Consider the following 25,131-nt stretch of genomic DNA (forward strand, 5'->3'; position numbering starts at 1 on the left):
TCAGGAGAAATAAATGGGCTTGCAGTGTCCTCTCTTTAGAGCTGATTAAATGAATTTTGCAGTCCCATCTTTGCAATGCATATATTTAAAGAACATGTCAGCTATATGGAGGCATTTGCCTATGACACAAGTGGGGTGAAAGTTGTCACGGAGGCCCAAGCTGCCTTTAGAAAGAATCACTCCACCTCTGATCATGGTCTGATTCTTTTTCACTTAGCGGAGAAACCTCTTAAATTTCTACGTAGCAAACTGTTTGTCGCCTTCATGGATCTGAAGTCCGCTTTCGACTCCATCCCTAGAACTAAACTATGGGAGAAATTAGATAAAATCCTGGTGGGTAAAAGACTTCTTAATCTTATAATGGTTCTATATAGCGACAGCAGGATGCGAGTTAGATGTGGCACACAGGGACAGCTTTCAAATGAAATTCTTATGTCTAGAGGAGTAAGACAGGGCTGTATCCTAGCACCTACGCTATTTAACCTATACATAAATGATATTGAGGAGGCCCTGTCTGACCATGAAGGACATTTGCCCAAACTTGGCGCAAGGAAAATTCCTATTTTACTTTACGCAGACGATGCTGTTATTCTCTCCCGCTCTTGACCTGGTTTGAAACATCTTTTAATTAAATTCTCCAACTTTTGTTTGACCAACAATCTGAAAATTAATTTTGAAAAATCTAAAGTCATGGTCTTTGAAAATAGATTTTCTCAACCTCGGTGGTCCCTTGATGGGCATATCCTGGAACAGGTGAAAAAATTCTCTTACCTGGGGCTGTTATTCCATCATACCCTGTCCTGGAGTGCCCATAGATCGGCCACCCTTAATAAAGCTTCAGTCAGTTCAGGCGCAATAACACGCTTTTTCTTTACTAAAGGGGGGATGTTTATACCGTCTGCTATCAAAGTGTTTAATGCCAAGTCTGCAGCCCAGCTTTTATATGCCTCCAACATCTGGATAGGGGGGTGAACATCTGAGATAGATAGGCTACAGACAAGGTTTTTGAGGACCCTTCTTCAACTTCCAAAATGTGTCCCTAATTCCGTACTTTTGTTGGAAACCAGGGAAAGCTCTCTTTCGCTTAGGGCTTGTGGTCTGCCTTAAAAATTTGGATGGAAGTTAGTCTTTTTGGGAGGGGCTCAGGTCTGCTTTCATGTTTGACTCAGGACAACTATGTGAATAGCTGGTCCAAGCTTCTTGCCAGGAAGGCAGCTTCAATCGGTCTCTCCTCATCCCTCCTCCTTAATCTGGGCTTGAATTTTGCTTTTAAATCTGTCAAACAAAGGTTGTGGGATATAGCCTTCTGTGACTTACGTACTCGCTCTTATGTTTCTTGCTCTCCCAGTGCATTGCATGTTCATTACGTTGGGCCTCTTCAGCTGGCTGACTATCTAAAGAACCTGTCAGTGGCTAAATATTGTATAGTGTCATGCCCTGCATAGAGATGGAGTCTGGAGATGAGGAGGAGGTGGCAGAGGCTGGACCTAGTACCGAGAAGCCCAGCTCAGGTAGTGAGGAGGCTGGACTGGCAGATACTGTGGCAGAGCCTCAGGGAGAAGAGCCAAGGCCAGCTGGGACCTCTGCTAGCTCTGAGGGCCTGATGCCAGCAAAGACTATGGAGGAGCCGCAGAGGTCTGAGGAGGAGGCGGAGAAGCCTGGTTTCAGCCAGTTGCAGGCGGAGAAGGCAACCAGATGCCGGTCTCGCCGCCTCCACCAGAAACACCAGGCAATTAGGGATCAGCTGAGAGGCCATGACTCAGCACTCTGACTAAGGATAAAAGTGCAGCTGTGAGCCATGCAAAGTTGTCAGAGATTATCTGAGCATTCTGGCAGAAGCCTTTGCTCTTGTGACCTCGTGCCTTGTTCCTGAACGCCTGGATTCTGATTCCTGTCTTGATTCCCGGACCCTGTGACCACGTCTGCCTACTCTGGATTCCTGCTTCGACCTTGGACTGGTTTGTGACTATGTCTTGCCTGTTGTTGCCCCTGACTCTGGACTGTGTTACTGGTTTGTCGCTGACTGTTGGCTGTGTTTGAACTTGGACTGCATTATCGAATGTCCTCTTTGCCACGCTCCCTTGACTTTGGACTGGACATTGACTACTCTACAAGCCTGCTCCTTGAACTGTTCCTGTTTCTTGACTTTTGCAGTCAAACCCCCATTTTCCCCTCCTTTCCCTGCACTGTTTAGCTTCTGTAAATAAACACCTTCATTGCCTAGCTACCGGCTGGTCTTATCTTTCTTTGTCAAGCCATTTGGCGGCTTTCCCGGACATATAGTTTTCTCCAAGGCCAGATGCAATGTTTATTCTATTGAATTACTTCAGGGCGGATATGCTGGTGTCCCTCATCAGGAACGACGGTGCCCCTGTAAGAATATGGAAGTGGAGACGATGGAGCCTATCCTTCTGTCCTGTAGCTTTTATAATCGGGCCCGCCATCTTATGATCACCCCATTGTTGAGTAAACTGTCCAGAAGTCCAGACAAATTTTATGTTAAGTTTCTGTTGGAAGACAAGTCCTCAAGAGTAACTTTGGCTGTTGCTAAATTTCTTACAGTGGCGGCCAGGATTAGAGCTCTCTGTGTATTAGATGAAAGTTGATAATATCTCTAACTGTATGATTTCATGTTTGATTCTTGTTTTCTCATGGATCTATGGATAACAATAAAGTAGTATGGTATATGGAGGCATTTGCCTATGACACGACTGGGGTGAAAGTGGGTTGTGTGAGAGCAGCCCTGAATCATAGGCCATGGCAAATTCAGCTCCTGCCATCTGGGTCCTCGGCAGGCCAACAGAACTTCCAAGACCCTTTCTCCAATCTTCACACCAAACACATAAAGATCGAGGAAGTAGCCAAGTAGGTGGAGTGTGCATGCAGACATACATGCCCCATTCCCACTTCAGCCATACTCATGTGGCTGGGCCATTACCAGTCTCCAAAGCATCTCACGTTTTCCCATTAATAATTACAAGGCCTTTCTCTCGGTCCCACCAGCAGCAGCACCCCCAATGACAGGCGGGTCATATGCGCATATGCGCATCCTTAATTTAATTTTTTTTAAAAAATAAATTAAATTAGAAATGTGCATATGCGCATCCTTTAATAAAAATATTGTTTCAAAAAAAGTTTTCACTTAAGGTAGGTTGCATGTAATACCACAGAAATAATGTTTTTAAAATGAGAAAGATTTAACACATTCCATTCACCAGGCATTCCTACACTTTCCTCAAGAGACAGACAACTCCAACAATCCACAAACCACTCTCTCTGAAGAACTCCCGCCACAAAGAGTTGGAATTAAGAGCATGTGCATAAAGGAATGTTAGCTAGGGAGGCGCATAAAATACAAAAACAAGGAAGTGGGAGGTGCAGAGAAAGGACAGTTTGGGAATTGAAAGGTTCAGAGAAACGAGAAGAAGAAACAACACCGACAACGGGGCAACGAACAGTGTGCTCCGCAACAACGTTACAAGAAAAGGTAAGTAACGCTACTGAGCAACGGTATACACAAGGTAGCGATACAACTTACAACGTCACAAGGGCTCAAAAAATCGATATAAGCAGAAGTGTAGATCCACACTGTGACATCACGCAGACAGCTGAGGGGCAAGCAAGGCTAAGCTTGAAGTGAGCCTAGAATTGAACATAGAATGTATCCATGCATCTTTGGGCATGTTTGCTCTCCTCCCCTGTTTGGACTGTGAAATTCCTGCTCAGCTTCCTTCACACCTGGAGAAATAACACTACCCTGGTAATACAGCCCAATGATTTATTAGAAGGAACCTGAGCCATATGAGGCACAGACAGAAAGAAAACAGAACAGCAGAAGTTGCAGTCTGGCCTTCAGTCCCATGGGAAGGTCGCACTCACTCCCCGCATCTTCTCCTGATAAACGTGGTCAAAGCGTTCATTCTGTGCCACTGTCAGGAGGTTCTTCCAGTCCCCGACGATCCCTAGAAGACCACAAGAGGAAGCAGTAAATGCAAAGAAGTTGAGCCGGCAAACAGAAATGAGTGACCCTTTAAAGGCTGACCCTACCTTTAGGCAGAGTGAGGAAGGATGTGGATGATGGTCGGCAGCAGGGGCAGCCCTCCAACCTGGCTGATCCACCACCTACTATTATGATGTCCTTCTGAGCCACCCCCCCATCAGTGCTTGTCCTATGTGTATTCTTTAATGGCTTGTGCCAGCTTGCTGTCAGATCAAAGCTTTCTCCCAAATGCACTCACACAGAGCACCATTTGGGAAAGCTTGCTTGAGTAAGCAGGCAGTTTCACAAACTACTCAGGCAACACGTGTTGATGCCGCTGATTCTGCACCTGGCAAAGCTGCTGGCAAAATGATGGAGGAGAGAGCTCGGTGTATCATGTGGAATGTCTTGCTGGCTTGCTGCTCTCAAGCGTGGTGGAGGAGGCTGTCTGGTTGCCAGCATTCAAGTCCGATTCAACTGCCAGTCTAGGCAGCTTCTTTCCATGGAATGCAGAGAGTGGACACTCCCCTGTGCTTTGCCCCGCAGGCTGAGAAAATGCCATGGGAAGGCCCCGATTGCTCTCTCATATTGCCGCTTCCAAGAGGCCTCTGCAGAAATTCTACAAATACGATATATCTTACATTTTGCAGGCTCCTTTCAGCACAGGTCTACCTAAGACTGCACTATGATCAACAACTGACCCCGCTCTGATTTCCAGCTACAAGGGAGGTTCAGAAGGTGGGAACAAGGGAGAGGGCCTTCTCAGAGGTGGCTGCCCTGACTATGGAATGAGCTCCGCATTGACACCCAACTGGGGCTGACACTGTCATCATCTGGGTGCTGGGTAACGACCATCCTCTTCCCAGGCATTTAACAGAAGACATAGATGAGGCATCTATGTCTGTTGTTCTAAAAAAAATTGGGAAATGAAATCATCATCAACAACAACAACAATCTCAACAACAACAAGGTTGCCAAGTGCCTCCATTTCAAAACCTCTCAAAGGAAACAAAACGTTTTCCACCTGGGTTTTTCAGAAAGGGCCACCTGTCAGTGGAGAAGAATCTTATCACTTCAGAATATATCTGATTGGGATGCAGGGGTGCCCATCTCACACAAATGACCCTCCCACCACAGGCACATGAAAAGGCAACCCTTCGCCATTAATTCGAGTTGAGCGGGAAACGTATGAGGAAGCTCAAGGCAGTGGGGCATCCTTCCCTGCCTCCCATCTGCCACCTGACCTCCAGCAAATGCACATGTGGCAACACTAGATACCCAGGACGCTCTGCTTTTACCTTTCCTCAAGAACTTCCCTTTCTTGTGATCTAAAATGTCATCTGACACTGCGGTGTAGTTGGACTTCGGGTTGTCCTTCATCTTCTGGAAGGAGGCATTTTCCACCACAGAATCAATTTGCTGGCTGTTCAGCTCCTTCCCAAGGAAAAGGCAGATCTTCTCCACACTGCCTCGCAGATCCTGGCGGAGAGACAAGCAGATTGGCTAGGAAACTGTCCGCCTGCTGCAGGGCTTGTGGACATCACACACCATCTACATAGCTTTGTAGACATTGCTGAGGTGGAGTCAGTAGTGGTGGTTTATAATTATTTTTATTGATTGATTGATTGATTGATTGATTTACAATATTTATATATGGCTCCCCATTGAAAGTTTCAAAGCGGTGTACAAGATAAAATGAAAATAAAAACTGAATAAAACAGTTAAAACAGATTTTAAAGGAAGCAGAAACAATGACTAATGGCTAGACATTAAGGAAAGGCTTCCTGGAATAATGATGTTTTCAGGAGATGCCGAAAGGAGTACAAAGCTGGCGCCTGCCTGACCTCCAGAGGCAGGGAATTCCACAGAAGGGGAGCCACCACACTGAAGGCTCTTCCCCTGGTGGACTCCAATCAGAGGATGGTACCCGAGACATGGGGTCCTGGAAACCGCAATAAATATTAGAAGTAGGAGGATGAAATGCAGTACTACCAAGGTAGCTTTCTCTGAAATGCTCCATGTTCTATATACAGGGCCATCTAAGCAGGCAAAACTGAGGAGTTTCAATGTGTGGATGAGATGGTGGTGTTGAGAAGAAGGCATCAAATTTATAAGGTGCTGGGAAATGTCTGGGCCTGGGTACAAGAGGGATGGGCTCCATTTGAACCTAAATAAAACCTAATCCCTGGGGCTTAACGTAAAAAGGTGAAACTTTAGCTTTTAACTGGAACCCTGGAAAACAGCTGACAGTGTAAGCAAGGGGAAAGGCTACCAATGGCTACTAGTCGATAGCTATGTACCATCTCCCGTATCAGAGGTAGGATGCCTATGTACACTAGTTGCTGGGGAACAGGGGCAGGAGGGTGCTGCTCCAGTCATGTCCTGCCTGTGGCTTTCCCATGAGCAGCTGGGTGGCCACTGTGTGAACAGAATGCTGGACCAGATGGATTCTTCTCCAGATCCAGCACAGCTCTTCTTCCGTTCCTAGAGACTCTCTGCACTCAACAGCATGCCATTTTAAAAAACTTTCACTTGGAGAAGTAAAGAAACAACGTAAGCCAGGATGGGTGTGTATACAGCCAAAGGTCAAACCATACCTGCTGCAGCTCTTCATAACTGTTAAAGAAGACATTGGGTCTCCCCTTCACCTCCAGCCAACTTTTCACATGGTCAAACCAGGAACCATACACCACTGGAAGAGCAAAGCAGAGCCAAAAGTGGCATGTCAACAGTCCGAGGGCCGGGGGGTGGAGGAGGGTTACACTTCCTGCCTTCAGAGGTGGATATGCATTATCATCACACAGCACTGGAACTGAGGCCTCGCCATCTCCACCCTCCACCAGTTTAATTATGTGAACTGCCCAGAGAGCTTCAGCTATGGGCGGTATACAAATGCAAATCAGCAGCAGCAGCAGGAGCAGCAGCAGCATGGCACATTTCCCCTTCCTTCCCCTTTGCCCTGTTGGGAATTACCGTTCTGTGATAACGTTATGAGGATCGAGTACGAAGAAAGCCTTCGTGGTGTGGTACCTGGAGTGCTGGACCAGCCCAGGGGAGACTGGACTTCCCATCTTCACTCAGTCATGAGAAACACAGAGTGGCTTTGGACTAGTCTGTGGCAGTCAATATTTCTACCTCTAAGCTCACACCACTATTCTGAGGGCTAACATGGGACAACTCTATGTACCCAGGCTTGTGGCCTTGTGGAGGGCAGGATACAAATATACAGTGTTAGATAAATACAATAACAGGTCCAGTTCACCACTTTTGACAAATGCACAAGATTTCCTCAGAGAAGACAAGATAATCAAATGAAAGTCACTGTTGCAGCTACAAATCTCAACTGCTGACTTCTACTACGGTGTAAAGGAGGGCAGGGGAGTTCAGTGGTTATATTGCTCAGTGAGGGGGGATCCACACGTCGCTCCCAGAGTGCTTCTATGCGGTCCCAGTGCACCCCGAAAACTATAGAGTGACTTCCCTGTAAAAGAAACGACGAAGAGCCGTCCATGCCACCGACGACGACAACGAGAGCTCTTCGCCAGCGAGGAGAGCTCGGCAAAAGAAGGCGGGGTGGAGAGCTTCTTCCACTTTTCACCCCGCCTTCTTTTGCTGAGCTCTCCTCGCCGGCGGAGAGCTCTCCTCAGCGGCGGCGGCGGCGGCGCCATGGACGGCTCTTCGTCATTTCTTTTACAGGGAAGTCACTCTATAGTTTTCGGGGTGCACTGGGACCACATAGAAGCGCTCTGGGAGTGATGTGCGGATCCCCCCCAGTCTCTCATGGGGGAGGAGTGCTACAACCCAAATGGAGGAAGACGGTTTAATGGCCTCTTTGCATACCATTCCCACTCAGGAATTCCTCCAAGAACTCTTCCACAGTTCCAGGGTCCTTGAATATTTTGAAGATTATGGAGTGGTGGTAAAGTGAGACCAGCACATCCTTGGGATTACGCAGGGTATAGATCACCTGGAGGAGAGGCAAAGGTGACATTGTGAGAGGGTGGCATCTCACCCCTGTTACAAAGAAGCTCCAAATGCTCTGCAAATGGAACATGCCGTGTGCATTACGGTTTTAACTGGGATTACCCTAAGGACCTCGATCAAGAATTATTTTCCTGGGAATCATAGCGAAAAAGCTGCCAGGAGTACTATTAAAGCCTTGGAACACTGGCAGAGGCAATGGAACCATAGAATGTATTTGCTTCCTATAAATGGTTCCTATAAATTCCTTGCTTCCTATGAATGGAAGGTGAGTCAACTCAGAACTCCCCATATCTGTGTTCTAGACGAGCAGGAGGTGAAGGTGGGCTTGATGTGAGAATTGTTCCTGTCTTACCTTAGCCTTGGACTGGAGAAATGACTTGGGGAAAAGCTGGAATGGCATGTGAGAAGCCATGAGTCTGGGTGCAGGAGATGCCAGGGCAATCTTCATACCATCAGTAGTTTCTATCCATGGTGACCGGTCCCACACAAACGAGCTGTGAACCCATGATGGGTCCCCATTGTGCCAGATTAAGCCCAAAATCTCCTGCATCCAATTGGTACCTGGAAGGGAGTCCAATAATCATACGGTTGCCTCTTCTTCCCCTACACCCTTTTTACTTACCCACTTTCACCTTCCGTTCCACCGACCACACATAATTCCCTGTCTATGCAAAATCATAAGAACTGGAATGAATTTCTGTAGACCTAGGAGCTACTTAAAACTCTACAAAGCCAGGATTCCCTAAATTCATCACCAAGTCGACATAGTCATGTCTAATTGAGCATACACCTTTCTGACTGGCGGCAAGGAAAGATGTTAGCAAGGAGAATAAAGAACTGAAGAGATGCTCATCTTTGTCTGTAATGCAATCAATATTCAGAGATGTCAACAGGGGTGTTATGTCAGGATAGACATCTTCTTTTCAAAGATGGATGACTTTTGTTCAACATTTCTCAGGATCCTCCTGCTTCCTTAAAAAAGGTACAGCATTTGAAGGTCCTCCTCTGGGTGCCTACTCTGAAGGAAGCTCGGAGGATGGCAATGAGAGGGCCTTTTCTGTGATGGTCCCCCAATTGTGGAACAATCTCCCTGAAGAGGCCTGCCTGGCGACGACGTTGTTAACTTTTCAGCGCCAGGTCAAGACTTTTCTCTTCTCCCAGGCATTTAGCAATATGTAATTAGCTTGAGTTTGTTTTTGTACGTTTATGTGATTTTAATTTGTATGTTTTTGTGATTTTAAATTGTTGAATATGGTTTTTTAGTGTGTTGTCCTATGTAATCCACCCAGAGAGCTTTGACTCTGGGGTGGTATACAAATGTAAATAATAATAATAATAATAATAACAATAATAACAATAATAATAATAACAATAATAATAATAATATTCATTCTAAGGACTGAGTAGTGCTGTTTCCTCCAGTGATTTTGTTGATGCAATTGTTTTGATGCAACATTCAGTATTTGAGACATTATGCCTTTGAATACCTGTTCCAATGGAATGCAAGCAAGAGAGTGATGTCTTCCGGTGGTTTTCTCAAAGGAATCTGGTTGGCTTCTATGGGGGGGGGGGGGGAAATGCTGGCCTGCATAAACTTTTGGCCTGATCCACCAGGACTCTTCTTATGTCTTCTGCTGCCACCTATCGTAAGGTCATGGTACAAGCAAATATAGGGCAGTACCCAATGGCAGTCCTACGTAAACTAGGCCCATTTACTATGAAGTATCTGCTCTGTGAAGGGGTACCACAGGATACTGCCCACACAGAGCATCTCTAGACACTGGGCCTCTTACTGACCATTTGTGAACAAATGCCCTTATTTCACTCTTGGTTTTGTTAACATTAAGTTCTTACTTTGTTTTGTCCACAGAACTTTGTACGATAGGAAGAAAGCCTGAAGGGTGTAGAGAAATTTCGTTCTGGCAGGGAGTGGGTTGACATACATTAGCTATAGAGGCAAATCCAGATCTAGGGAAAAACTAGAGATGACTATGGTGCATTGGTGGTCATAAGAACAGAATAGTCTTAGTGGATCGGAGCAAAGACCTAACTAGTGTAGCATTTTGTTCCTACAGTGTTCAACCAGTAGGGTGACCATAATTTGGAAACCAAAAAGGAGGATAACATGGCCACGCCCAACATGTCCAGCCCACAACGGGACGTGCCCACCCAAATATGGCCTTGGTCACATGTCTGATTTCACAGCACATAATTAAGACATACCTGTTCTATATAACAACTAAATGTTAAAATCACTGGAATACAGAACAGGTGAGACATTGAATGTATCTGAAAATAATTCCACTCATTCCTACTTTTCTAGCTTTTGCTATACTTTGAAGCTTTTGCTGTTCTCTGTGTGATACATTCTCCCCTTCTCTCAAATATCTTTTCTGACAGTTGCTCCAGTGGGAAGTCCACATTGCCCTGCTCGTGCCCTCCGCTCCATTAACACCATGTCTCTTACCTGCCCAAGAGTTTCCACATCTCTCGCTCGCTGCCCCCTATGCCTGGAATTCTCTTCCAGTGCATTTGCGGACCACAATGTCAATTTCTGTTTTTAAATCTCGCTTGGAAACATTTCTTTTCTCGAAAGCTTTTTAACTGTAGCGTGGTCATACTAGTCTATATTTCGTTTTAATGTCCCTACCCCTATTGGTTTTTCCCCTCCCTCCCCTGTCTGTTACGTAAATTTTAAATTGTAAGCCATAAAGCAGATTGTCTTGTTTTGTTTTATTCTGTACAGCGCCATGAAAATTGATGGCGCTTTATAAAATAATAATAATAATAATAATAATAATAATAATAGTAATAATAATTGATAACATCCTCCTGTGTATTTTGCCTAGCAAGTGTTATTCAGAAGCATACTGATACTGTGGGTATAGCAATCATCATGACTAGTAGCCTTACTGCCCATGAATAGAACATAGGAAGAGCCATGCTGGATCAAACCAAGGTTTCATCTAGTCCAGCATTCTGTTTACACAGTGGTCAACCAGTAACCTTCTAGCAGGACATGGAAGCAAAAGCACCTTCTTGACCATGTCCTCCAGAAACTGGTATATATAAGCTTACAGCCTCTGATACTGGGATATAAGGAATGAAAGTTGTAAATCATGAAGTGGGTTGGAAGAGGTAAAATATATTGTTGTTCAGTGTTTATTGCATGCTTCACTTTTGACATAAGTGTAATAACACACATTATCATGCAAGCCTGGGCCCATGTAAGACTACTAGTCCAGGAACATAACAGCACCACTGACCTGATTTAGGATAAGTAACATTCAGTACATCGTCGTCCAACAGTTGGAATTCATTTTCCACAAAGTTGAGTGTTTCCACATCATACTCTTTATTGGGGAAAAGGATTCCCTTGTGGGTGAAATACAGTGCGGATGACATTGGGGGAAAAACCTTATCTGGAAGAGAAATAGAGAGACATGCAGCAATCTTGTCACCAGACACCTCTGGTGTCCTTCCAGAGGCGTCTGGTGCCAAGAGGTCTCAGGCAGGTGGTGGCAGGGGGGATGAGGGAGGTAAGCCTTTGTAAACACACACACACACCAGTTACTCAGCTAGCTAGTGGATTTTCATTCTTTTCTTTTCTTTTCTTTTCTTTTGAGCAAATGAAAACTGCCATTTAAATTGCCGTTCAAGCACAAATCAATTTCTCTAAATTGAAACTACAGTGTATATAATAAAAATAAAAGAATCCATTAAAATAAAAGAGAGTAGTAGTACAGTACTTTCAATGCCCCCAACGGCTTGCGGCCAGGTTACCTCAAGGAATGCCTCCTCCCATATGTACCTGCCCAGACCCTAAGACAATCCTCAGGGGTCCTTCTGCATGAGCCCTTGGCATTTACAGGACAATTCCACAAAGCCTAAAATGCAGAATGCAGTTCTGTGAATTGATGGTCTCCCTAAATTCAGGAAGTGGAGAACTCACCTCTCACGGTTCCAGACAAGCTGGACTTTAAAAGAGGACAAACCTCATTCCCCACACCAACACGTAATCCCCCTCCTCAATAGCCCCAAATGATTCCTCACTCACCAATGAATTCAGCTTGCTTTTTACGGTCTCTCCCATCCACTACTTTTGGACTTTGCTGGCACAGGAAAGGGAACACAGGAACTCCGGCATCAGTACTTAGAGTTCCAAAGTTCTTCTGGCATCATTAGATATGATAAAAACACTCCAGAGTCAGGAGAAATAAATGGGCTGGCAGTGTCCTCTCTTTAGAGCTGATTAAATGAATTTTGCAGTCCCATCTCAGCAATGCATATATTTAAAGAGCACATCAGTTATATGGAGGCATTTGCCTATGACACGAGTGGGGTGAAAGTGGGTTGTGTGAGAGCAGCCCTGAATCATAGGCCATGCCAAATTCAGCTCCTGCCATCTAGGTCCTCGGCAGGCCAACAGTGCTTCTAAGGCCCTTTCTCCAATCTTCACACCGAACACATAAAGTTCGAGGAAGTAGCCAAGTAGGTGGAGTGTGCATGCAGACACACATGCCCCATCCCCACTTCAGCCATACTCATGTGGCTGGGCCATCGCCAGTCTCCAAAGCATCTCACGTTTTCCCATTAATAATTACAAGGCCCTTCTCTCAGTCCCACCAGCACCAGAGGAACGCCCGGTGGGGATGCAGGAGAGGGCCTTCTCGGTGTCTGCTCCAGGGCTCTGGAACTCCCTTCCCAGGGAAGCTAGACTGGATCCCTCCTGCTATGCTTCTAGGCACAGGCATTAGGACCCAAGCAGGGATTGGAACCTACCTTCCATTTTTCTACAAAAAGAATGGTGCCTAATCTGTTCAGCATTGGGGCAGCAGAAGCAAACTCCGTTTTATTCCTGCTGAGTGCATTTAAAATACAAAACTTCACATGCTTTGGAGTATTTTCTTCTTCTTTTCAATCAGGATTGGCAATTGGGAGTTTTATTTTGGTTCTTGTTCCTTTTTTTTTTCCTTTGCTTTATCAGTCATGCGGAAGCGTTTCTAAAATATAGAATAGCAGGGCGACGGCAAAGAAGCGACATTTTAGTTGCCTGCCTCACGATTGAACTGATACAACATGGCCATATTTGTACTCTCTGCTGTATTTTGTGGGTATGAAATTTGTGAAACGCCCAGAGAGCTTCAGCCATTGGAAAGTATATAAATGTAATAAATAAATAAATAGGCTCCTTCATAAGACCATTAAGTCCAGAGTCACAAATTATATGACATGAACCTATGCTCTGCCACAAATGAAAGCATTTTCTCATACTCTTGTTCTGAATGGTTGTTATCCACAAATTCTTGAGTCGTGACATTGAAGAAGACCATGGGTCCTGACTAACTGATTCCAACGCCTCTAGTGAAATCAGAGTCTCAACCCAACTCCATGTAAAGAAAGGTGACGATTAAAAACAAGATTAAGAAATGGAAGATCCTGCCTAAAGGTAGCTATCATGTGGGAAATAGTGCCTGTGTAATGCAGTTCACAAATTACAAGGAAATCTAGTTGGAATGTATCGTACTTTACTCTCTGTGAATCTCTGGAAAGTGAGGAGTAGTGAGGTTAGGGAACCAAGCAAAAATTATGAGAAAGGGGGGTTAGTTTTTCAAAAGAAATATATTTTCAGTCTGTGACATCACCCAGACAGCTGGGGAGCAAGCTTCATGTGAGCCTAGAATTGAACATAACATATCCATGTAGCTTTGGGCCTGTTTGCACTTCTCCCCTGTTTGGACTGTGAAATTCCTGCTCAGCTTCCTTCACACCTGGAGAAATAACAATACTCTGGTAATACAGCCCAATGATTTATTAGAAGGAACCTGAGCCATATGAGGCACAGACAGGAAGAAAACAGAACAGCAGAAGAAGCAGTCTGGCCTTCTTCATTCCCATGGGAAGGTCACACTCACTCCCTTCATCTTCTCCTGATAAACGCGGTCAAAGCGTTCACTCTGTGCCACTGTCAGGAGGTTCTTCCAGTCCCCGACGATCCCTGGAACACCACAAGAGGGAGCAGTAAACGCAAAGTAGTTGAGCTAGCACACAGAAATGAGTGTCCCTTTAAAGACTGGCCCTTCCTTTAGGCAGAGTGAGGAAGCTGCCTACTGTGACGTCATTCTGAGCCAGACCCGTTACAGTGCTGGGGCCCTGGACCAACTGGCTGTTGCATTATAGCTGTCTCCCAACTGCACTCACGCAGCACCCTTTGGGAAAGCTTGATTGAGTCAGCAGGCAGATTCACAGACTACTCAGGCAACATGTGTCAGTACCACTTCTGCTGCATTCCAGCAATTCCTTGAGTGAGCACCAAGCAGGCACTAGATGAAGCAGCTGGCAAAGTGTTGGTGGAGAGAACTGGGTGAATCATGTGGAATGCATGTGGGTTCTCACGTGGAAAGGCTTGTATATCAATAAACCTAAATAAATAACCCGGCCTTGAATCTCTTCAGCTGGCCTGCTGCTCCCAAGCACGGTGGAAGAGGCTGTCCTTCCCTGCCTCCCATCTCTCTTGGTCAGTGGCTGCCACCCAGGATACCTGAGAGAGCGCCTTCTCCCTTAGCAACCTGCCCGGTCACTGAGGTCATCCGAGGGCCTGCTCCTGGTGGTTCCACATAGATCCATCCTCCGATTGGAATCCACCAGGGGAAGAGCCTTCAGCGTGGTGGCCCCCCTCCTGTGGAATTCCCTGCCTCTGGAGGTCAGGCAGGCGCCAACCTTGCACTCCTTTCGGCGCCTCCTGAAAACGTCTTTATTCCAAGAAGCCTTTCTTTAACATGCAGCCTTGGATTTCTGTTTTTGCTTCTTTTAAATTTTGTTTTAATTTTGTTTTAAATTTTTGTTTTATTCTGTTTTTATTTTCATTTTACCTTGTACACCTGTCGTGGAATTGTAGCTGGTTCTTTTACTATGCCCATGGGTATAAGAAAATGGCCTATCATCCTTAGCTATAGTTCATAAAGTTCATGGCTTCCTGTTCTTTTAAAACTTATTTTTAATGCTGCAATTGCTTTTGCTTTTAGAGTTAAGTTGATGCTGAAACTACGTGACAACATAGGCGTTGTCCACCCCGGCAGTCAGAGGGTGGAAGATGTCTGCAACGAAAGATAACCAAGAAAATAACAGATAGAGATGTTTTGCTGTTTTTCTGTAACTGTGGTATCTTCTAGTCAGAGAAGCACTCATACTCTGTACATGCCTAAATGCTTGGCTTCTTATTGGTTCTTGCATTTTCAGAACTGTATTATGATTGGTGGGAAAGTTCTGCCATAGTATCTAAGGGGAACTGACTCTATAAATATGTTGACATTTCCTAAAATTATTGGGCGCTCCGAAATTTTTCAATGGGGAGCGGTATATAAATATTCTAAATAAATAATAATAATAAATAATAAACAACAGCAAATGCACATGTGACAACACTAAATACCCAGGAAGGTCTGCTTTTACCTTTCCTCAATAACTTCCCTTTCTTGTGGTCTAAAAAGTCATCTGGCAGTGTGGTGAAGTTGGACTTCGGGTTGTCCTTCATCTTCTGGAAGGAGGCATTTTCCACCACAGAATCAATTTGCTGGCTATTCAGCTCCTTTCCAAGGAAATGGCAGATCTTCTCCACACTGCCTCGCAGGTCCTGGCAGAGAAATAAACAGACGGCATGGGAAACTGCCTGCCTAGTGTGGAGGTTCAGCTTGTGGACATCACACACCAACTCAACAGATTTGTAGATCGTGCTGGGGTGGAGTCAGTAGTTCTGGTTTATAATGGTCCCCATGACAGGCAGGTCCTGGAAACCACAATAAATGTGCGAAATCCCGTACTACCAAGGTGGCTTTCTCTTAAATGCTCCCTGTTCCATGCACAGGGCCATCTAAGCAGGCAAAACTGAGAAGTTTCAATGTGTGGGTAAGATGGTGGTGTAGAGAAGAAGGCTTCAAATTTCTAGGGTGCTGGAAATGTTTTGGGACAAGCTGGGCCTGTACAAAAGGGATGGGCTCTAGTTGAACCAGAATACAACCCGACTGCTGATGCTTAACATTAAAAAGGTGGCACAGCAGCTTTTAGTTGGAACCCTGGAGGACAGCAAGGGGAAAGTGATGCACATTATGAGGCAAAAAAATCCAACTTCACATATACGCTAATGGGATCTGAGCTAGTGTTGACTGAGCAAGAAGGAGTTCTTAATTACGATGAACAGGTCGATGAAAATGTTGACCAAGTGTGCTGGTCAGCATTTCATGTTTGACATAATTACGAAGCCAATGAAAAAGAAAACCTGCCAAGATTACACTTAAATACATCTATGGTGAGACCACACTTGGAATACTGTGCACAGTTCCAGTGACCAGACCTTAGAAATGATTTTGTAGAGCTGGAAAAAGTTCAGAAAAGAGAACTAAAAAGATCAAGTGATTGGAGCAACCCTCCTACGAGGAAAGCTTGTCATTTCCTGCCTGTGGCTTTCCCATGAGCAACTGGTTGGCCACTGTATGAACAGAATGCTGGACCAAATGGATACTTGATCAAATCCAGCACAGCTCTTCTTATGTTCGTAGAGGCTCATTGCACTTAACAGCTTTCCATTGTTAAAAACCTTCACTTGGAGAAGTGAAGAAACAACGTAAGCCAGGATGGGTGTGTATACAGCCGACGGTCAAACCATACCTGCTGCAGGTCTTCATAACTGTTGAAGAAGGCATTGGGTCTCCCCTTCACCTCCAACCAACTTTTTACATGGTCAAACCAGGAACCATACACCACTGGAAGAGCAAAGCAGAGCCAAAAGTGGCTTGTCAACAGTCCAGGGGGACAGGGACAGGAGGGATACACTTCCTGCCTTCAGACACAGATACGCATTATCGTCTCACAACTGAAACTGAGGCCTCGTCATTTCCACCCTCCATATGTTCAGGTGATTCACATCTACCTGTGAATGGCATATATATTCAAGGAAAGCAGTTAATGAGCATGGCACATTTCCCCTTCCTTCCCTTTTGCCCTGTTGGAATTAATAGTTCTGTGATAAGGTTATGAGGATGGGTAAGAAGAAAGCCTTCATGGTGTGGGGCATAGCATGTTGGACCAGCCCATCTTCACTCAGTTATGAGATACACAGAGTGGCTTTGGACTAGTCTGTGGCAGCCAGTATTTCTACCACTAAGCTTACACCATGATTATGAGGGGTAACATGGCACAACTCCTCCAGTCTTGTACCCAGTCTTGTGGCCTTGTGGAGAGCAGGATACAAAAATACAGTGTTAGATAAATACAATAACAGGTCCAGTTCAGCACTTTGACAAATGCACAAAATTTCTTCAGAGAAGTCAGGATAAACAAATGAAAGACACTTGTAGTTACAAGTCTCAACTGCTGGCTTCTACTACTGGGTAAAGGAGGACAGGAGAGTTCAGTGGTTATATTGCTCAGTGTGTCTTTTGGGGGGGAGGTGTGCTACAAGCCAAATGGAGGAAGACATTTGTTTGTCCTCTTTCCATACCATTCCCACTCAGGAATTCCTCCAGGAACTCTTCCACAGTTCCAGGGTCCTTGAATATTTTGCAGCATTTGGAATAGTGGTAAAATGAGACCAGCACATCCTTGGGATTACGCAGAGTATAGATCACCTGTAGGAGAGGCAAGGGTGACATTGTGAGAGGGCCACATCTCACCCTTCTCAGGAGGTGAAGGTGGGCTTGATATGAGAATTGTTGCTGCCTTACCTTAGCCTTGGACTGGAGAAATGACTTGGGGAAAAGCTGAAATGGCAGGTGAGAAGCCATGAGTCTGGGTGGACGAGATGCCAAGGCAGTCTTCATACCTCCAATAGGCTCTATCCATGGTGACCGTTCCCACGCAACTGAGCTGCGAACCCATGATGGGTCTCCATTGTGCAAGATCAAGCCCAAGATCTCCTGCATCCAATTGGTACCTGGAAGGGAGTCCAATAATCATACGGTTGCTTCTTCTTCCCCTACACCCTTTTTACTTACCCACTTTCACCTTCCGTTCCACCGACCACACATATTTCCCTGTCTATGCAAAATCATAAGAACTGGAATGAATTTCTGTAGACCTAGGAGCTACTTAAAACTCTACAAAGCCAGGATTCCCTAAATTCATCACCAAGTCGACATAGTCATGTCTAATTGAGCATACACCTTTCTGACTGGCGGCAAGGAAAGATGTTAGCAAGGAGAATAAAGAACTGAAGAGATGCTCATCTTTGTCTGTAATGCAATCAATATTCAGAGATGTCAACAGGGGTGTTATGTCAGGATAGACATGACCATATTTCTTTTCAAAGATGGATGACTTTTGTTCAACATTTCTCAGGATCCTCCTGCTTCCTTAAAAAAGGTACAGCATTTGAAGGTCCTCCTCTGGGTGCCTACTCTGAAGGAAGCTCGGAGGATGGCAATCAGAGGGCCTTTTCTGTGATGGTCCCCCAATTGTGGAACAATCTCCCTGAAGAGGCCTGCCTGGCGACGACGTTGTTAACTTTTCAGCGCCAGGCCAAGACTTTTCTCTTCTCCCAGGCATTTAGCAATATGTAATTAGCTTGAGTTTGTTTTTGTACGTTTATATGATTTTAATTTGTATGTTTTTGTGATTTTAAATTGTTGAATATGGTTTTTTAGTGTGTTGTCCTATGTAATCCACCCAGAGAGCTTTGACTCTGGGGTGGTATACAAATGTAAATAATAATAATAATAATAATAATAATAATAATAATAACAACAATAATAACAATAACAATAATAATAATAATATTCATTCTAAGGACTGAGTAGTGCTGTTTCCTCCAGTGATTTTGTTGATGCAATTATTTTGATGCAACATTCAGTATTTGAGACATTATGCCTTTGAATACCTGTTCCAATGGAATGCAAGCAAGAGAGTGATGTCTTCCAGTGGTTTTCTCAAAGGAATCTGGTTGGCTTCTATGGGGGGGGGGGGGAAATGCTGGTCTGCATAAACTTTTGGCCTGATCCACCAGGACTCTTCTTATGTCTTCTGCTGCCACCTATCATAAGGTCATGGTACAAGCAAATATAGGGCAGTACCCAATGGCAGTCCTACGTAAACTAGGCCCATTTACTATGAAGTATCTGCTCTGTGAAGGGGTACCACAGGATACTGCCCACACAGAGCATCTCTAGACACTGGGCCTCTTACTGACCATTTGTGAACAAATGCCCTTATTTCACTCTTGGTTTTGTTAACATTAAGTTCTTACTTTGTTTTGTCCACAGAACTTTGTACGATAGGAAGAAAGCCTGAAGGGTGTAGAGAAATTTCGTTCTGACAGGGAGTGGGTTGACATACATTAGCTATAGAGGCAAATCCAGATCTAGGGAAAAACTAGAGATGACTATGGTGCATTGGTGGTCATAAGAACAGAATAGTCTTTGTGGATCGGAGCAAAGACCTATCTAGTGTAGCATTTTGTTCCTACAGTGTTCAACCAGTAGGGTGACCATAATTTGGAAACCAAAAAGGAGGATAACATGGCCACGCCCAACATGTCCAGCCCACAACGGGACGTGCCCACCCAAATATGGCCTTGGTCACATGTCTGATTTCACAGCACATAATTAAGACATACCTGTTCTATATAACATCTTAATGTTAAAATCACTGGAATACAGAACAGGTGAGGCATTGAATGTATCTGAAAATAATTCCACTCATTCCTACTTTTCTAGCTTTTGCTATACTTTGAAGCTTTTGCTATTCTCTGTGTGATACATTCTCCCCTTCTCTCAAATAGCTTTTCTGACAGTTGCTCCAGTGGGAAGTCCACATTGCCCTGCTCGTGCCCTCCGCTCCATTAACACCATGTCTCTTACCTGCCCAAGAGTTTCCACATCTCTCGCTCGTCTTCGCCCGTTCTCGCTCGCTGCCCCCTATGCCTGGAATTCTCTTCCAGTGCATTTGCGGACCACAATGTCAATTTCTGTTTTTATTTTTTATTTTTTATATATATAATTTTTATTTATTTTCTACACTGTATAAACATACATAAAACATTACCATAATAATAATAATAACCCAAAGAAAAACAGAAAAACATCAAACAACTGCAGCATACATATTGAATAAATGTTGAGTACATATGTTGCATAACTATTACCTATACCTTATCATACTACAACATCATCATTCTTAACATAAAAGTGCACCCCCCACCTCGGGATCATTCCTGAGTCCAAAACCTAATCGTTTCTTCTGCTGGTGGTTTCCCACTTCCCTTAATAAACACAAATATTAGGAACTGTTTCCAGATTCCTTCAAACTCATTTATTTTAATTACGCCTTTTCTCCACTTAATATTACATGTCAGTTTATCATTAATGGCTATATCCCATACTTCTTTGTACCATTCTTCAATAGAATATTCCCCTTGAATCTTCCAGTTCCTAGCTACTATCAATCGCGCTGCAACCAGCAAACTCGATATCAGCTCTATAGTTTCTTTTCCACACTTTATATCTTCAAATAGTGACAGCAATGCAATCTTTGGTGTTTGTTCTATTTTCATTCCCACTATTTCTTCAATATCTGAAAACCCCATCTTCCATAATCTTTGTACATATTTGCATTGCCACCACATATGTAAATACGTTCCTTTTTCCCCACAACCTCTCCAACAATTTGCTGAATGCTGATCATTTATCTTATTCAATCTAATCGGGGTTAGGTACCACCTCCATAAAATTTTAAAATAGTTCTCCTTTATTCTCACTGATAAACTTCTCAACACTCTTTGTTTCCATAGTCCCTCCCAGCTCTGTCGCCCTATTTGTACCTTCAAATCTGATTCCCATACCATTTTCTCTGGGTTCTCTCTAAACTCCTTCTCTAACAATAATTTATATATTTCACTCATTAACCCTTTTAAAACTATACTACCTCCTTTCCCTTTTTCCTTACTTACTATTAACTCTTCAAACTTCGTCATCTTTCTACAAACTCCATTTTCTTTAATCCACTTTTTATTCCATTGTTCTAATTGCCCATATTCTAACCAAGATATTTTTTTCTCTTTTAACAAATTTTCCATATCCTCTCTTGTTTTTATATCTCTTAGCCAATCCTTTAATTTCATTTTACTTTTCTCTTTTAATATTTTACATAATCTACCCTTCAGATCCTCTGGAAAATTCTTTAACATTATTATCGGTGCTAAGGGAGAGTTGCTCGGAAGCAACTTCCCTTTAAATTTACTCCAGATTTCCCATTGAGACCTCAGGAGTGGATTAACTATACTTCCAACCCACTTTCTCCCTCCATCTTTAAAGAAAACATTATCCAAATTCATCTCTACATTATTTATAGTTTTTTCTTCCATCCAATATAAATCTCCTACTCCTAAAATTGCTTCTACAATATGTCTTAATCTATTTGCCACGTAGTATAATTTTATATTTGGGAGACCCAATCCACCCTTTTTTTGGCTTAGATACCAATTATTTTTATTCACTCTTGCTCTCTTTTCTCCGTTACAATATTTATTAATAATATTTTGCCAACTCTTTATCTCAGTTTCTGATATTTTTATTGGTAACATCCTAAACACAAAATTAATTTTAGCTAATATCTTCATTTTTATTAAAGCTATTCTTCCAAACCAAGATAAATTTAATCTTTTATATTTCTCCAATTTCTCTAATACCTCCTTCTTTAACCTCGTTAAATTTTCCCTTTCAAGATTCTCTAAGTTTTTTGTAATATTAATTCCCAAATATTTAATCTCCTCCTTAACTTTCATTTCTATTCCCTTATGTTCCCAATCCTTTTCTTCCTTCTTAGTGTGATTAAACAACATCATCTCTGATTTAGACCAATTTATTCTTAACCCTGTAATTTCCTCAAATTCCCTCAACTGATATTTAATTCTTTCTAATTTTCTTAATGGGTTTTTAATGGTCAATAAAGTATCGTCTGCAAACATGTTTAACTTTATTTCCCTTACCTCTCCAATTCCTTCTAACTCTTCATTCTCCCTTAGTGCCTTCGCCAAAACTTCCATAACCATTACAAACAGGACCGGCGAGAGCGGACATCCTTGTCTTGTTCCTCTGGCTAGTCGAATCTTTTCAGTGAGTCCGTCATTTACCACCACTACCGCTGTATTTTGGGAATATAACTGTTCTATTACGCTTTTAAATTTATTTCCAAATCCCAATTTATCTATAATAATCTTTAATGCCTGCCAGCTCACACAATCAAAAGCTTTAAAAATATCCAATACCATAATTCCTGCCTTAATATTTGCTTTTTTTATTACATTTATTACATTTAAAACTCTTCCCACTAAATTATGCATCTGCCTTCCTGCCACAAACCCACATTGATCTACTCCTATATATTCTGATATAAATTTATTTAGCCGTTTAGCCATAATAGATGTAAAAAAATTTGCGTCTTGATTTATTAATGAAATAGGTCTGTAGGAATCGGGATTAGTCAAATCTTTATCTGGTTTTGGGATCAGAATTATCAATGAATGTTCCCATGATTCAGGTATCTTCTCTCCTGATAATATCCTATTATAAAGTTCCATTAATTTTGGAACTAAAAAATCTTTGAAGACCTTATAATATTCTGGTCCCAAACCATCTGCTCCCGGCGATTTACCAACTTTTAAATTATCAATAACCTCTTCAACTTCTCTTTGAGTTATTACTTCCTCCATTAACTCCTTATATTCTGATTTTATTCCATTCTTTATAAACCTTCCAATATACTCCTCCACCTTTTCTCGTTGAGTTTCTTTACCCTTATATAATTCCTGATAAAATTCCTGAAAAAAATTTATTTTATCTTTCATTATATGACAATATTTCCCTCGATTATCTTTCAATGTTTCTATCCCATTCCTCCCTTTTTCTTTTTGTGTGAGCTTGGCAAGCAATCTAGAATTCTTATTGCTGTTTTCAAAATATTCCCTTTTCATATACATTAAATTCTTTTGAACCTCCTCTATATTTAAATTTTCTAATTGTTTCTTCTTAGCTTGTATTTCCACTAATTTATATTTATCTTTAACTCGCCAATATTCTTCCTCCAAATTTGTAATTTCTATCTCTAACTTTTCCTGCTCTGCACGTTGTTGTCTTTTTAAACTACACGTTTCTCTAATACAAATTCCTCTTACTACAGCCTTCATGGTGTCCCAAACGACTGACCCAACTGTTCCTCCCTTTTCGTTAATTTCCCATGACTCCGACAGTTCCTTCTGAATTTTCTCTACCACTTTATTATATTTCAATATTTTTGTGTTTAACTTCCATCTATAAGCCTCTTTATAATTCTTCTTAACTGTAAATTCTAAGCTTAACAAGGCATGATCAGTTACTTTTATTACCCCCCTTTCCATTTTACAAATCTTCGTTACTAAATCTTTTGAGACAAATATATAATCTATCCTGGAGTACGTATGATGAACTGAGGAAAAATATGAGAATCCAGGCTTAATCCCATTGAGTAAACACCACGAATCTGAAAAATCATTTTCTTTTACTAATTTATTCAATATAGTTATATTATTCCTTTTTTCAACATTAGTGGGATTTGACCTGTCCCATTTATTATCCATAACCATATTAAAGTCCCCAGCTGTTTTTAAATCTCGCTTGGAAACATTTCTTTTCTCGAAAGCTTTTTAACTGTAGCGTGGTCATACTAGTTTATATTTCATTTTAATGTCCTTACCCCTATTGGTTTTTCCCCTCCCTCCCCTGTCTGTTACGTAAATTTTAAATTGTAAGCCATAAAGCAGATTGTCTTGTTTTGTTTTATTCTGTACAGCGCCATGAAAATTGATGGTGCTTTATAAATTATTATTATTATTATTAATAATAATAATAATAATAATAATAATAATAATAATAATAATAATAATTGATAACATCCTCCTGTGTATTTTGCCTAGCAAGTGTTATTCAGAAGCATACTGATACTGTGGGTGTAGCAATCATCATGACTAGTAGCCTTACTGCCCATGAATAGAACATAGGAAGAGCCATGCTGGATCAGACCAAGGTTTCATCTAGTCCAGTATTCTGTTTACACAGTGGTCAACCAGTAACCTTCTAGCAGGACATGGATGCAACAGCACCTTCTTGACCATGTCCTCCAGAAACTGGTATATATAAGCTTACAGCCTCTGATACTGGGATATAAGGAATGAAAGTTGTAAATCATGAAGTGGGTTGGAAGAGGTAAAATATATTGTTGTTCAATGTTTATTGCATGCTTCACTTTTGACATAAGTGTAATAACACACATTATCATCCAAGCCTGGGCCCATGTAAGACTACTAGTCCAGGAAATTAACAGCACCACTGACCTGATTTAGGATAAGTAACATTCAGTACATCGTCGTCCAACAGTTGGAATTCATTTTCCACAAAGTTGAGTGTTTCCACATCATACCCTTTATTGGGAAAAAGGATTCCCTTGTGGGTGAAATACAGTGCAGATGACATTGGGGGAAAAACCTTATCTGGAAGAGAAATAGAGAGACATGTAGCAATCTTGTCACCAGACACCTCTGGTGTCCTTCCAGAGGCGTCTGGTGCCAAGAGGTCTCAGGCAGGTGGTGGCAGTGGGGATGAGGGAGGTAAGCCTTTGTAAACACACACACACATACACCAGTTACTCAGCTAGCTAGTGGATTTTCATTCTTTTCTTTTCTTTTCTTTTGAGCAAATGAAAACTGCCATTTAAATTGCCGTTCAAGCACAAATCAATTTCTCTAAATTGAAACTACAGTGTATATAAGAAAAATAAAAGTATCCATTAAAATAAAAGAGAGTAGTAGTACAGTACTTTCAATGCCCCCAACGGCTTGGGGCCAGGTTACCTCAAGGAATGCCTCCTCCCATATGTACCTGCCCAGACCCTAAGACAATCCTCAGGGGTCCTTCTGCATGAGCCCTTGGCATTTACAGGACAATTCCACAAAGCCTAAAATGCAGAATGCAGTTCTGTGAATTGATGGTCTCCCTAAATTCAGCAAGTGGAGAACTCACCTCTCGCGGTTCCAGACAAACTGGACTTTAAAAGAGGACAAACCTCATTCCCCACACCAACACGTAATCCCCCTCCTCAATAGCCCCAAATGATTCCTCACTCACCAATGAATTCAGCTTGCTTTTTAC

The 25,131-nt window shown here is 42.6% G+C and overlaps 2 protein-coding genes across 2 annotated transcripts; both read right to left on the reverse strand.

Moving 5' to 3' along the window:
• Positions 1-3,852: 3,852 nt before the first annotated feature.
• LOC134408020 (sulfotransferase 2B1-like) lies at positions 3,853-11,368 on the reverse strand. Its single transcript, XM_063140082.1, has 6 exons — positions 11,230-11,368; positions 8,316-8,524; positions 7,820-7,946; positions 6,577-6,671; positions 5,278-5,458; positions 3,853-3,962 (listed from the first exon to the last, which is right to left on the reverse strand). Exons 1-6 carry the CDS (start codon positions 11,366-11,368, stop codon positions 3,853-3,855), a joined length of 861 nt encoding a protein of 286 aa, XP_062996152.1.
• Positions 11,369-13,760: 2,392 nt separating this feature from the next.
• Positions 13,761-24,456, reverse strand: LOC134408022 (sulfotransferase 2B1-like). The gene is made up of 6 exons (XM_063140084.1): positions 24,318-24,456; positions 17,683-17,891; positions 17,460-17,586; positions 16,628-16,722; positions 15,416-15,596; positions 13,761-13,961 (listed from the first exon to the last, which is right to left on the reverse strand). The coding sequence occupies exons 1-6, from the start codon at positions 24,454-24,456 to the stop codon at positions 13,852-13,854; spliced, it is 861 nt and encodes a 286-aa protein (XP_062996154.1). The 3' UTR covers positions 13,761-13,851.
• Between the last annotated feature and the right edge of the window lie 675 nt (positions 24,457-25,131).

This window comes from Elgaria multicarinata, chromosome 13 (genome assembly GCF_023053635.1).
Source record: "Elgaria multicarinata webbii isolate HBS135686 ecotype San Diego chromosome 13, rElgMul1.1.pri, whole genome shotgun sequence".
NCBI lineage: Eukaryota > Metazoa > Chordata > Lepidosauria > Squamata > Anguidae > Elgaria > Elgaria multicarinata.

Coding starts and splice junctions, on each gene's coding strand:
- LOC134408022 (XM_063140084.1), bottom strand. CDS start 24,456: ATGTCATCTGCACTGTATTTCACCCACAAGGGAATCCTTTTTCCCAAT. Junction 17,587..17,682: donor TTCTCCAGTCCAAGGCTAAG/GTAAGGCAGCAA, acceptor CCTCTCCTACAG/GTGATCTATACTCTGCGTAA. Junction 13,962..15,415: donor AGGGAAGTTATTGAGGAAAG/GTAAAAGCAGAC, acceptor GTGGTGTTCCAG/GGATCGTCGGGGACTGGAAG.
- LOC134408020 (XM_063140082.1), bottom strand. CDS start 11,368: ATGTCATCCGCACTGTATTTCACCCACAAGGGAATCCTTTTCCCCAAT. Junction 8,525..11,229: donor TGTTACTTATCCTAAATCAG/GTCAGTGGTGCT, acceptor ACTCCCTTCCAG/GTACCAATTGGATGCAGGAG. Junction 6,672..7,819: donor GGAATTCCTGAGTGGGAATG/GTATGCAAAGAG, acceptor TTGCTCTTCCAG/TGGTGTATGGTTCCTGGTTT.